Source organism: Acanthochromis polyacanthus, chromosome 21 (genome assembly GCF_021347895.1).
Source record: "Acanthochromis polyacanthus isolate Apoly-LR-REF ecotype Palm Island chromosome 21, KAUST_Apoly_ChrSc, whole genome shotgun sequence".
In the NCBI taxonomy this organism is placed as follows: domain Eukaryota; kingdom Metazoa; phylum Chordata; class Actinopteri; family Pomacentridae; genus Acanthochromis; species Acanthochromis polyacanthus.
Window position 1 is genome coordinate 29,701,446 of NC_067133.1, and position 14,119 is coordinate 29,715,564.

Genomic DNA, 14,119 nt, shown 5'->3' on the forward strand with positions numbered 1-14,119 from the left:
CAAATAAAAGCACATGTTTGCTACCATGGAAGACTAATGCATGTAAAGGAGGTCAGCCAGAGTGTGTCTGCACTGAGGCTTGGTACTACAGTAGTCATTAGAGTCACTTTAAGCCCTTCATCTCTTCTCCACTGTTCCCCTCTCATCTCTCTCAGACAGCACAGACACTAATGGAGTTTGGACTAGACCTGAGGGAGAAGAGGAGGAGGAGGAGGAGGCAAAGGAGGCAAAGGAAGCAGCAGCAAAGAAGAAGAGCCAATGAGTGACGAGAAAGTGGGGATCATTAGAATTAGTATTGGTACTAGTCTTAACATTAGCACTGGGACTTATTTTGGAAGCGTAAGCATTAGGGTTCTAATAAGTTGTGTTTATTTTAGGAGAGGTTTGTCTCATTAATGTTTGCACCTCTTGTTAAAAATGAGAGTTTCCTCAGGGTAAAAGGACAACAGTTCATACTTGAAGCTGAGGCTCATTAAAAATAAGTGGAACACTTGCATTATTGCTCAAGATGAAGGCATAAATGGAAATTTGGGAAGAGACAACATCTTCAGGGAGGGGGGGAGATAAATCCAAGTAGAAACGACTGATTGAATTTGAGAGCGAGAACAGAATAAAAAGAGCCAAAGAAGCAATGACAGAGAACAGACAGGAGAACAAGCAGAAGATAAAAGAAAAACACCGAGTGTGGCTGTGAATTAAAGACAGATTTTTGATGTTCTGTAATAAAGCATCCGTCAAAACAGGGGAACACTTCAACACATGCATCCATCAAGTGGCACACCTCACAGAAAGCATCAGTGAAAGAGAAAAGACACAAATCCACCGCATAGCCAAGCAGCAACTTTTCCAAGTACAAGAGCAGAAATCAGAAGGACAAGAAGCAAAAAGTTCAAAGAGAGAAGAAGGAAATGGCACACAGAGAAAATGAGAAGGTGAGAGAGGATAGGTGATGTGTCCCAGGTGTGTGCTCTATCCTCAGCAGTAGTTAAGACCGAGCCACGGCGCCGCCTCGGCTATCCGTCACCATGGAGATAACAAGCTGTCAGGGCCAGAGAGGATCATGGGCCACAGAGGCCGGTCACTCTGCTGCACACCACAGGAGCCAATCAGAGGATGCAGGAGGAGGCTGGGATAATGTGGAGAGAAGGATAGCTTACCGGCACCAGACTACCGGGTGGAAAAAGCAACAGAAACAGCCCACTATGCAATTAGAAGTACAGGAGTCAAGCAGTGCAGACCATAACACAATCATTTCAAGAGGAGAATTACTGTCCTTTTAGATATACACCAAGAAAACTAGAATCTTCAAAAGCCGGAAGCCTTGAACTCCACAGAAGAGTCAAAGTAGTAATCATGGACACGACACAACAGGTGAGAAACTGTAATCTACCAGCCCTCAGCCTGAGCAGCATCTATAACAGAGGACGGGTCAGGATGCACTGAATGCAGGGAATTGGCTGAGTCTGAGTGACCTGATTTGTTCTTGTCGTGATCTGTAAAATAAATCACAAAATTCTTCCCACATAGCTAAGACACAGCGCAGCAGACCGGCTGGACAGTTTAATACAATCCACCGTGCACACAGAAAGAGAGGAATAAGTCTTTCAGAGCACGTTGTCTTGTATTTTCTGGGGAAGTTCTTTCTGGAGAGGACTTGACATCTTGTCAGTGTTCTGGTTGCAGGTTGGATTTTCTAGGGTGGGTTTGCAAGCTCTACACCAAACCTTCCCCCTTTCTCGTCTGTGCTTTGGATCGACAATGCTGACGACGTAGATGTAATAAAATATGATGGAACTTCAGCACAAGTGGGTCTGCAAATACATGAAGAAAATGCAAAGCATCAAAAGACTGCTGGCCCGGTCTGACTGCCCTCATCACAAAAAACCCACAGGCAAATTAACTTCATCCATAGCACCAAACCGCAGGAGAAAAATAAGGTAATTTTTCACAGATCAAGATGAAGAATTTAACCATCAACACATCCAGCACTACCTCTATACTAGGTGCATCAAAGTATTTAGCAAGACCCTATAGCCGGTACTGGGTATTTGAATTCAATGTATAGTTGCAGGAATTCTTGGTTTTAATTGGCAATTCATCACATTGTCACCCTCAAGCACCATTTCCAAAAGAGGATGCATCCTAGATGTAGATGCTCTGATGTTATAAGTTATGTGCTTCCAATGAGAGAAGCTTCATGAACTGCAAACAGTTTGCAATGAAGGGTATCAAATGACATGTTCAGGGTTATAGCACAGCAAGTGAAGAAATGTGGAACTGCAGGACTGGAGGAGATGGAGACCTTCACATTGTTGAACATCGTCACTGAAATGCAAAGCAGCACCGATGCAGCCATCAGATCATGACCTACCGAAGCATAAACAGCTTTCCTGCAGCTCAAGAATCTCTAGATTGTTGAAGACTCAAGAGTGTTCAACTCCAAGATCAACCTCAGGAAGGTGCACACCTTCATAAAAACAGCGGCCTTGGAGGAATCCTCTGCATGTGTTGACCAGAGAAGATTAGCAAAACCAATCTCTGGTAGAAAACCAACCAAAGGCAGTGAGATAGTTTGGACATATGCTCCATAAACTAGCATCACAACATAGGCTCTCACATGGAAACAGGATCCAAAAAACACCTGGTGCATGGATCCGCAGGGAGACAAGTGTTTCTTGAATCCAGTTAGCGCAGGACAGGAAGCAACAGTAGACCATTGTCAGCGTCATATATCCCTGACAAGAACGGATGCCCAGGTAAGTAAGACTTTTCTTTCCATTTAATAGATTTACCCAACAAAAATTTTCAATTTCCCAAAAATGGGAACTAAAAACGAATAACTTGGATTTTTCAAACTAGCAGAAATGATTCTGATGTCAGTGTGTTACCACCTGCATGTATCTATCAGTGTATAAACATGTCCGTGCACGTACAATACATGATGCACACGTTTGTCACATCAGTGCTCTATAGAGAATCCATTAAGAGTGAGATTGATTGTAATGAGACACACATCTGATTTGCTATCAGTCTGAAATGACAGCTGCTCCAGTGAGTCCAAAGCAACACAGAATACATATTAGAAAGACAGAAAACTGGAAAATCAGACGAGGGAGTACAGCAGGTCCTCGGTTTACGACGCCCTCGTGGTTACGTTGCCATCTCCCATAAATTTATGAAGAAAGTCTTGTTCCGTCATTCCAACATACGCCGTTTGCAACATTAAAACAAATGTTGTGCGAGATGTTCCCAGATAGCTCCACTGGTTGAACAGGCGACCCATAAATTCGGGCTATAGTCCCTGATGCAGCGGTCTGGGTTCGATTCCAGCTCGTGACTCTTTGCTGCAAGTCTTCCTACTTTCCTCTCTGCCTCTCTACACTAACCTGTCTAATAAAGCCGATGAAAGGCCAAAAAAATCTTAAAATAAATACATTTTGCTTAGGAACTAGTTGGTGAATGGAGCGTAAGAATACGTCGTCACGCGGTGCTACATGAGGAAGACAGCTCCGTTTACATTCGCTGGTTGTCTCTCCAGACTCACCCGCCAAGGTGTCTCCAGAACCTTCTGCAGGTTCTGCCTCCCCATCCTCCTCCCCCAGTAGTAGCCTGGTGTCAGCCTGTCTCTCCACCCTTTGCAGCATCCAGTAAGCAGGCCAACCACAGTAAAAATAAGGAAGTATTCTCTGTTTTTATTTATGTTTGATTTTTACTGTATAGTGTTATTATGTCCTATATTATGATTTTACCGCTGTGTCAGCGTAGGTGAGTGACATAGGTACTCATGTACATGTGTGAGTTCTGACTTATGATGAAAGTGGCGTTACATCGCCCCATAGGAACGTAATTCTGATGTAAGTAGAGACCCACCTCTAATAGACAACTGAGAAGAATGAAGGTGAAGAAACAGTTTGGCTGTTAAACTTTGCAGTAGAAGTCAATTCAGTCTCACAGTCGTATCACTATCAACATATCTGAGAGGATGAATGAGAGGAGAGGGGTTCATCTGTGTTGTGTAATCTGTGCAGAACAATGGAAAGAGGGAGCAGAAGTGTGTGGGGTGCATTAAAGAGAGCTGCTCCAGGTGCTCTACTGCAGGCAAAGCGTGGGATAGCAGCACTGTGTGTGCATATGTGTGCATGTGCATGTGCGTGTGCGTGTGCGTGTGCGTGTGCGTGTGTGTGTGTGTGTGTGTGTGTGTGTGTGTGTATGTGCATGTCACTGAAGGCCTCTCACAGCTACTGAGTGGTGGACAGAATTATTGATCTGCAGAGAGGTGGTGAAACAACCATTTATTAGCCCCCTTTCACATGCATACAGACCAAATTTACTCACAAGCATGAGAAAAAGCCCATCTGATGACCGAGAAATGAGGCTCATCTTGTAATCTTATATGTGTTTGGTACACAAGCAACATATCTAAATATACTGCTACTGTCAGTGCGATCGATACGCACACAAACGGGTACAAACTGTTGTTCCAGTGCACCAAACATCAAACTCCTGCTCCAGTTAAAGTCCCACACACACAGCAGATGCACACACACACTCCTACAAAGCCTGTGAACACACTGCTGCCATCCCACACACACACACACACACACACACCACTCACTCAGCTTCATACTGACGTCGCTGCAGTAAAAGCAGAAATAACACCACCACAGTGACTGTGTGTGTTTCTACGTTTCTCGTCCCTTGAGCTGATTCCGCCGGAGGAAAATCACCTCAACTACGGCAATAAATACCGTCAATGGAACCGCTACACAATGTTTTCACCTTTCACACACTCACGTTATATTTTTCTGTCACGTACACTACCAGTCAAAAGTTTGGAAACACCTCCTCATTTACTGGTTTTTCTTTATTTTCATGACTATTTCCATTGTAGAGTCTCATTGAAGGCATCAAAACTATGAAAGAAAACAGATGGAATTATGTAGGAAACAAAAAAGTGTGAAATAAGCCAAAACACCTTTTATATTTTAGATTCTTCAAACTGATGGACTGTCGTTTCTCTTAGCTGATTGGTTCTTGCCATAATATGGATTCTAATAATTGTCAAATAGGACTGTCAGCTGTGGACCAACCTGACTTCTGCACAACACAACTGATGGTCCCAACACAATTAAGAAGACAAGAAACTCCATTAATGAACCTTAACAAGGAACACCTGCGAAGTGAAACCATTTCAGGTTCTACCTCATGAAGCTCATCCAGAGAATGCCAGGACTGTTCAAAGCAGGAATCAAAGCAAAGAATCTAAAATATAAAACATGTTTTCACTTATTTCACACAGTTTTGTTTACGACATAATTCCTCCACCAAGAAACGCAGTGGAATTATGTGATGATCGGCGTTAGTTTATCTGTCTGGTCTCGGCCTGAACACATCTTTAGGGAAACTGTTGGAGATGCAGTGAATCTCTGCATGTGCTGCTCTGTGACGGTCCTCCTTGTCTGGAGACTCCATGTGGAAGTCCATGCGGGGAGCGTCATTTTACACTCAGAGGAGTTAGCAGTGATACAAATGAGGATTATTAGCTCAGGAGAAGGAAGAGGAATGGGCCGATTCATTAGTAAGGTCACAGTGACTGATGGAATTTGTTGGTGCAAGAAACAGACGCACAAATGAACATTATTACTCTGCCAAGGACGCGATTGACGTTGGTCTGTCTGTCTGTCTGTCTGTCTGTCTGTCAGCAACACTACTAAAAATGGACTAATGGATTTGGATGAAATGACACAAGGACCAAGTGATTAGATTTTGGCAGTGATGCTGCTTATAGCCTGGATCCACGGATTGGTTAAATATTTCTGTATCGTTGCCAGATAGCAGCACGGCGTCACTGTAACCATGACAACCAGTGAATACTACATCAGCTGATTGTGATCCTACTACAAATCCACCTCTGAGTACTTATCAGGACTTATCCATCAGAAATGATCCAAGGAACAGCTGATTAAATTGCGGGGGTGTTTCTGAGTCCCATCAATTCCCGCCGCCCGCTACATATTTAGGTCACGTGGTTTGATATCCGTACATAACATACACATGAAGACCTGTGATCAGCACAAGGTCATTTTGTTTGTGGGTACATCTATATTAAATGCACACATTCTATGATGATTTCTGATCATCAATAACTAAAAAAAATGCTGCATTTCTGACATATGGAGGAATGAGCAGCCTTGGAGGAGGACTGAGCGCTCTGAGTGCTTTTCTAGTAGTTCCATATGTGTTCATGCATAGTTTTGATGCCTGCAGTGAGAATCTACAGTGCAAATAGTCATGAAAATAAAGAAAAACCATTTCCGTAATTTCTGGACTATTGAGCGCCCCTGAATATAAGCGGCACCCACTAAATTTAAAAAGAAAAAAGTTTTGTACATATATAAGCCACACCTGACTATAAGCCACAGGTGTCCACGTTGTAACATGAGATATTTACACAGAAAGATTTTTATAACTTGTAATTAAATACATACTTTCTTCCCGAACAGTGCCTGTAACACGGCAATAAACACACTGAGTCAGTTCACACTGCCAACTCCAGCGTCTCACCATTGATTCATTGATGCCAAGCTAACGGGCAGCAGCTCTATTTCATTCTTCGACAGGCAGATCAGTTGCCTTAAACTTGAAGGCTATGTTACCGACCCCGATTCTGCCGGCCGCTGAACCGTGGTTGGGCAGCCTCGGATAGCGCTTAGGTTAGCACGCTTAGCTTAGCACGCTTAGCACGCTAGCGCTAAAACTTTTATATTGTATTTTATTGTATATCATCGTAGTGCATTTCGCTCTGCCTCAGTTTCCACACTCGTGTCTGCAACACACACACATACACACATGTTTGTACTTCTATCTTAGTGAGGACATCCATAGGCGTAATGCATTTCCTAGAGCCTTACCCTAACCTTAACCATCACAACTGATTGCCTAAACTTAATCCTTACCCTAACCCTAACCAAACCTCAATTCATACCTGTTCTCTAAAAACAAGTCTTCACCCTCAAACATGGCTGTTTCAAAGTGAGGACCAGCCAAAATGTCCTCACTTTGTAAAAATGTCCTCACTTTGATAGTTAAATGCAGAAAATGGTTCTCACAATGTAGCAAATACAAGAACACACACACACACACACACACACACACACACACACACACACACACACACACACACACACACACACACACACACACACACACACACACACAGCTGCAGTGCTCCTCCTCACACGTCACACACACCATAACCTGCCCAGGTTAAAGGAGAGCAGGCTTGGCCTGCAACAGCTGCATCATATGCATTTCTTCATGTTTTCCATGATGAGGGTGTGTGCATGAAGCACAGAATGACTGATCTAAAGAATTTAGTGTGTGTTTGATTTAATTCAAACAGTGTCAGTGGTCCACTGTGACCTGTTTGGTAATTTTATTGGTCTGATGTGAGGAGGCTAAACTTAATGATGGCATGAAGCTCGCATGTAAAAATCTATACATTAGCCGCATCTTTGTATGAGCTGCAGGGTCCAAAGCATGAGAAAAACGTAGCGGCTTATAGTCCGGAAATTACAGTAAAAGAGAATCTGTGACTGGGAGTGTACACTCAGGTGTGTCTTTCTGCTTTAACTTGTTTACAGTTTCAACCTCCGAGGCATCCAGCAGCCAATGAGCAATCAGTTTGGTGCAATAGAAGCCCGGGCGATATGAAATAAGATTTTAAGATTTGGAGTGTGTGTGTGTGTGTGTGTGTGTGTGTGTGTGTGTGTGTGTGTGTGTGTGTGTGTGTACCCTGTGGCATGGGGTCAACTGAGAGTAGCAGAGCTCAGCCATTAGCCAGCAGTGTAAAATCCTTCTGAAAGCCGTTTCCCCTCAAACATCAAAGACGCCGTCTGAAAGGCAAACACAAAGTCTTGCTCCGGTTTTGTCCGTCCGACTCTCTTTCTGTCTTTCTGATTTTCTGGACAGCCAGTTGTTTGTCTGTTATCCAGACATATTACTGTGGATTTAGCCTCCCCTCGCTGGCTTGCAGTGAATGCACGGGCTATGAAGTCACAAAATTACAAGACATTTGATGGACTTCTGCCTCAACACTTGACAAGATTGCGGTCGTAAAAATCGGCCTCTGTGCACTCAGAATCAATCCCTTTAACAACCTCCATCATTTAATCCTGTCATATATCCCTGCAGTATGTCTCGTAATTCCATCCAAGCATTTAAAAGTATGAAAAAAAGCCAAATAACTACTTTCTAAACAGTATTAAAAAGCAGGCCAACTAAAGCCCATGGATATACGTGACTGCAAACACGTCATATTTAATTTCCTAAACTCTCATTAACAAAACAAGCAGTTATATCCAAGAAGTTCTCTCTGCCAGTTTTAAGAAGCTGTCCGTCTGTCTTTCACCACACTCTCTGATAAACGTATCAGATGTTATGTTGTTATGCATATCAAATCATAATTCATGCTATAATAAACAGATTATTCACATGTTTTCTGCTAGAGAAAGGAGAAAGTGGAGCGGCTGGATGCTAATCTTATCATTTGTTGCAGAAAAGTCATTCGATCACATGCTGTGTTGGAGAAATCTTTGTAAAGTAACATGCATAGATCTATTAGCTACGCAGAAATGGAAAGAAATGCTGAACGTATGTTTGGTCAATTAAAGAGAAACATGGTTTGCAGCTGGGCCGGTATGATATTACATTTTGACTGCAAAATTACCGTGGCCTGGAAAATTAAAGGATAACAAAATTATTGCAAATATTTATAGAATTAAAAAAAACTGTATTAATCAAGATACAAATAAATAGAAGCATAACATTGCACACCTTCACCTGTTCAGACTGTATTTATATTTTTATGTGCATTCTTTGGTAATCTCTGCTATTTATATTTTGCTTTTTTGTTCACTGTGGGACACGTAGAAATATTGACTATAAAGTTTGCTTTGACTTTGTTCAGGTAAGATAAGATAGAATAAGATAAGATAAACTTCATTGATCCCACGGTGGGGAAAGCTCACAGTGCAAAGATTGCAGAGAACATTATATACATGAGATGATGAATCTCACAAAGACTATATCCAAGAGGATGAGGCTGTAACAGTTGTTGCCCATCAGTAAGTGGAATGTGTGTGTAAAACAGTGCAGCAGTGAATGAGGCAGACCAGTGAAGTTATTACATCCAGTCTGACTGATGTGGAGATGAATGACCTGCAGAAACGCTCCTTCTAGCACTGGAAGGGCTCTGAAAAGAGCATCTGTAATCATAGTTGTACAGTAAATCCTCCTATGTTCGGGTGAACCAGACGATTATTGGCGCTGGATTATTTGCAATATTAGCATACATGTATTATTAACATTATATCAGTATTCATTTTTTAAAAACATCATGATTATCGTCAATACTAGTATATTAGCCTGTATTTGCAGCTTATTCAGGAGACTGTGTGACGCTGTTCAGAAAAATAAAACATTCAGTATCTGCCAAACATTTGATATTTAACATTTGAAGTAGTAGTGGGACGCAATTTAAAAATTTAATTGCGATTAATCATATTCTGTTAAATATTGCTATTGTTGAATAATGAATTTAAAACTAGTGTATTGTGCACTTTAATTTTAAAAGTACTGCTATATGAACAAAAATGCAACATTTGGTTTGCTTTTTAACAGCAGTATTCACTTTACACAGTGGTCATTAAAATGTTTCTTGTAAATCTCAACTCAGACATTAATGTATTCATATTAGCGGTTTGATGCGATAAACATTTTCTAATTAATTAGCCTCTTTGTAATTAATTAATCATCATTAATCGCATTTTTTGTCAAACAGCAATATTTGACAAAATATGCAAAGTTTTTCAATTCCAGTAAATGTTGGTTGATGACAGAATGGATGAATATTCATATAGGTGAACTTCAACAACTAAACTGTTTGTTTCATTTCTGTTTATCTGCATTTGTCATCTGTCTGCTACATTTACAGATTACTGCAAACTCAAAGTGACATTACAGCGATTAGATTCAATATTTTAACACTTTATGTAAACTTAAACACTTCCAGTGTCTTCTAAAGTGGTCTATTAAGGGATGGCTACACTGTTAGCCGGTACCAGAACTTTTATAGCTAATGTTAGCTCTGATGCTAACAGCAACATGTTTTGCATTGAGGTGATCAGAAAACTCTTTGTAGAATAATTTGCACACAACCAGGCTTTTATCTAAGCTGTTATTGGGAAGATGTTTTAAAGAAAACTTTCCGTCCAGCAAACTCACTGCATCTTGTCACCAAGCTTTCTTTTTTTTTGTCCTGTCCAGCAACAGAGCAGGCAGAATGGGGATCTGGCTGCTGCATTGTGCCACACAAGTTTGCTTTTCAAAGTGGAGTTTATAAGTATAAGACTCCCCTTGATAATGTTCAGTAATTTATTACCTCCACCAGGAGGTTATGTAATCACTGGAGTTTGTCTGTTTGTTTGTCTTTTAACAGCACAACTCAAAAAGTCATGGACGGATTTTCACCAAATTTTTACAGAATGTCCGGAAGAGCAAAAGTAACAATCAGTTAGATTTTGGAGGTGATCTGGATCACCGTCTGGATCCAGGATTTTTTTGAAGGACTATGTACAATTGAGAGATGGCCGCCATACAGACAGACAGACAGACAGATGGCCTGGCGGAGGTCTGCGCTCTCCGAGTGCTTTTCTAGTTTAGTTTGAATACTTGTTGATTAGATAAATATACATAAATTTGCCGGACCTGACAGGGAAACAAAGAGGCAGGAAGAAAGAAACGAGAAAAGAAGAAGGAATAAAAGAAAAGAAAAAAAAACCAACAACAACAAAGGGGGATAGAAAAGAGAAAAGGAAGAGTGCAAGAATACAATAATCTTTCAATTGCAACCGACACAACAGACAACAAGCTAGTACATCTTAACAAAGACACAGCGGAAAGCATCCTTCGGGTTTTGTTAGTCACCAAGCTTTCTGACATCCACTCCTGCGGATCTTCTTTACGGCTGGAAAACAGACTTTAGGTTCATTAGCGCCACCTACTGGGCTGGAGTGTTCATCAGTGTTACCGAGGTGCCACAAATTAGGGAACCAAGAAAGGTGGAATTAAATGCCTTAATTTATTAATGCGCTATTTTTTTCTGTAATTAATGAATTGAAATTAATGCGTTAAAGTCCCAGCCCTAGTTTGAAGTCAATAATATTGTTTACAAATGTAAAAAAGCAAAAAAGAAGTGTTGAGAAATGTGTGTTTGCCTAGAGACTCTACTATTTCTTGCGCATGACGTGTTCAGAGACGTTTTCACCGACTGACCAGAGAAACAGCTGAATGAGCTGAACTCCGTCTACTGAGAATAAATAGTGAAATCATGATAGTGTATTGATGTAGACACACACACACACACACACACACACACACACACACCCTGCAGAAGTCGAACAGGAAGCCCAGTGCTTTCTTCTCTTCTCTAATGTGAAAGAATCATCCTCAGTCCCACTGGTGTTGTGAGTGTAGTCAGCAAACAGACAACTACCTGTTCTGAGCAAACACTAAAAGCAAGAACACTCACACATACACATACACACAAGCGCGCGCATATAAATGTGCACATCTAATTTTCCAAGCAGTTAAATGCTGATTTGCTGCAGTTGTAGTTGTATGAAACTGTCAAACACACTTACTCTGAGAAGATTCTGGGACGACTGTTAGGAGAAAATCCACAAAATAAAGCGGTGGGAGTTAATGGGGTTTGGGTGTGCGGGTCAGAGTCGAGATGGATGAAAACGAATCAAAAGAACGCACAAGAAGGAGACGGAAGATATTGCAAAGAAGCAGAGTTATGGCTCTGCAAAAACGGATGATGGATTAGCAGAAATAAAGCTTTTAAAAAGGAGAGACTGGTGTAAAGGGGAGGGAAGCAGCATTATTAGTAAAGCAGATAACAAGAGGAGGTGGAGGGTGAGAGAGGTGTCTAAATGGATAAAAGAGGTAAAGAATAATGGGATGGATTTAACCGTCTGAACCCCAAAACCTGCCTGAACACGTAAAAAACAAACTCCAAAATTAGACAATTAATCAGAATCGTTTATGTGGAACTGTAAAAACGGAAGGAATTGTTGGTCATCTGGATGGGCCTATAGAAGCATCATACATGAAGCGTCATAAAATCGAAAATGTAATAAAATCTAAGCCTAAAATTACATTTATTCCATCACATCACTTTTTGTCGCATGTTCCATTTAATAATTCATTTAAAATAACAGATTTAGATTAACTAGATTATGTAGAAAGTTTAAAAAATAAAGTTAGATCTGCAACAGTCATGGGACAGAAATTGTGAAATATTTGGACAGAACTGAGTTAAACTGCAGGTTGTGTTTACACATAAAACAGACATGAAAGTAATTAAATATGTAAATAGTTAAATGTCTATAGTAGGTAGGGTTAGCATTTTTTAAGGATGTAAAAATGTTGCACAAGCTGATTGTTGTTTTTGTTTTTCATTTTTACAAACTAAATAAGATTTTTTTTATTTTGTTATGTTTTTCTATTTTATTTTTTCTCCTAAATACATGCATTTTAATTATATATTTAATTTATCTTATTTCTTCTGAATACATGTACTTATTTATTTTTGTTTTATTACATTTTTATTGTTTATACAAATTTATTTATCTATATTTTTCTTATGTTACTTTTTTATAAATAAATGTATTTTATTTATTTATTTAACATATTTTAGCTTTTTCATCTGAATAAATGTATTTATTTTATTTTATTTTTATTATTTTTACTCATTTATTCATCTCGATTTGTTCTTATATTACTTTTTTGTCTCATAAATAAATGTGTTTCATTTATTTATTTATTTAATATATTAAATTTATTAGTAAATGTATTTATTATATTTGATTTTGTTTTTATTTTTTATTATTTTCACTAATTTAATTAATTATATTATTCTTATATTTTATTTTATTATATTATAAATATATGTGCTTTATTTATTTATTTGATATATTTTAGTTTTTTCTTCTGAATAGATGTATTTATTTTATTTTATTAGGATTATTTTTACACATTTATTCAAGTATATTTTTTCTTATATTTAAATTTTTTGCTCATAAATAAATGTATTTTACTTATTTAACTAACATATATATATATATATATATATATATATATATATATATATATATTTAAATTTCTTTAGCTTTTTGATGATTCCTGGCTTCGTGTTTGTGTTAAAAGTCCTGCCATGGTTGTGCTGTTCTAATAGAGGTCTTTAGAACTTCATACTACAGAGAAAACCAAATCCACAGTGAGTAAAAATGCAGCAGGAGCAAAGACCAGAAACTGCTTGGAGTTCAGAGGTTTCAAGAACGGGCTGCATGTACTGATGATTAGAGTGTACTGGTGGATGTTCAGAGCTGGAGAACAGGAGGTTGTGCTTTAACTACAGGTGATGTTCCATGAGCTTCTGAAAGGATATGGGCTGGAGACCATCCGGATGCACCAGTTGCGAGGACAGGTGGTCTGCTTGAGGCAGAAGAAGACCACAGGCGCCAGCTCCGGGAAGGGCACCACCAGAGTGCTTAGGTCGCTTCCGATGCTGACATCATCACCTGGACCCATTTCCTCGATGATGTCATCAGCCTGCGCCGAGCTGTAGTCCTCGCTCTGCCCTGGCCCTGCGGAGGAGATGCTCCCCAGCGGCACAGGACACTCCTCGCTTGTCATGGCGACCCAGCTGAGATCTGGAACACAAAGTGAAATGATTACAGTTCTGTTTAATCACCGCTGCAAATAAATATTAATTTAAACATTTATTTCATGAAAGTTTGATTAGATAAACAGCCTCCTGGCTATGCAGTCGCTCCCACAGACCACTAAATCCCTCCTCGTCAGAGCATCAGCTCGCAGCCCGCAGACATTTAATGATTGTTTGAGCCCCAAAGTCCCATTAGTCTTTCGGTGTCTCTGCGCCCCGTGAAAGTAAACGCTGTTATCGTCAGCTCACTTGTCTGCATAACAGAATGCATTGCTTACTGATAACAATCACCTCTCGCAAACAAACGCACACAGAGAGGTACGACGG

General features: G+C 39.9%; 1 protein-coding gene across 5 annotated transcripts in view; it reads right to left on the minus strand.

Moving 5' to 3' along the window:
- cacna1ia (calcium voltage-gated channel subunit alpha1 Ia) overlaps positions 1-14,119 on the minus strand; it is a 241,021-nt gene that overhangs the window by 162,227 nt on the left and 64,675 nt on the right. For all 5 annotated transcript variants that reach the window (XM_051940863.1, XM_051940862.1, XM_051940860.1 and 2 more), the window contains exon 2: positions 13,514-13,778. In XM_051940863.1, coding sequence (XP_051796823.1) covers positions 13,514-13,761 — 248 coding nt within the window. In that variant the 5' untranslated portion in view covers positions 13,762-13,778. The remainder of the gene's footprint in view (positions 1-13,513; positions 13,779-14,119) is intronic.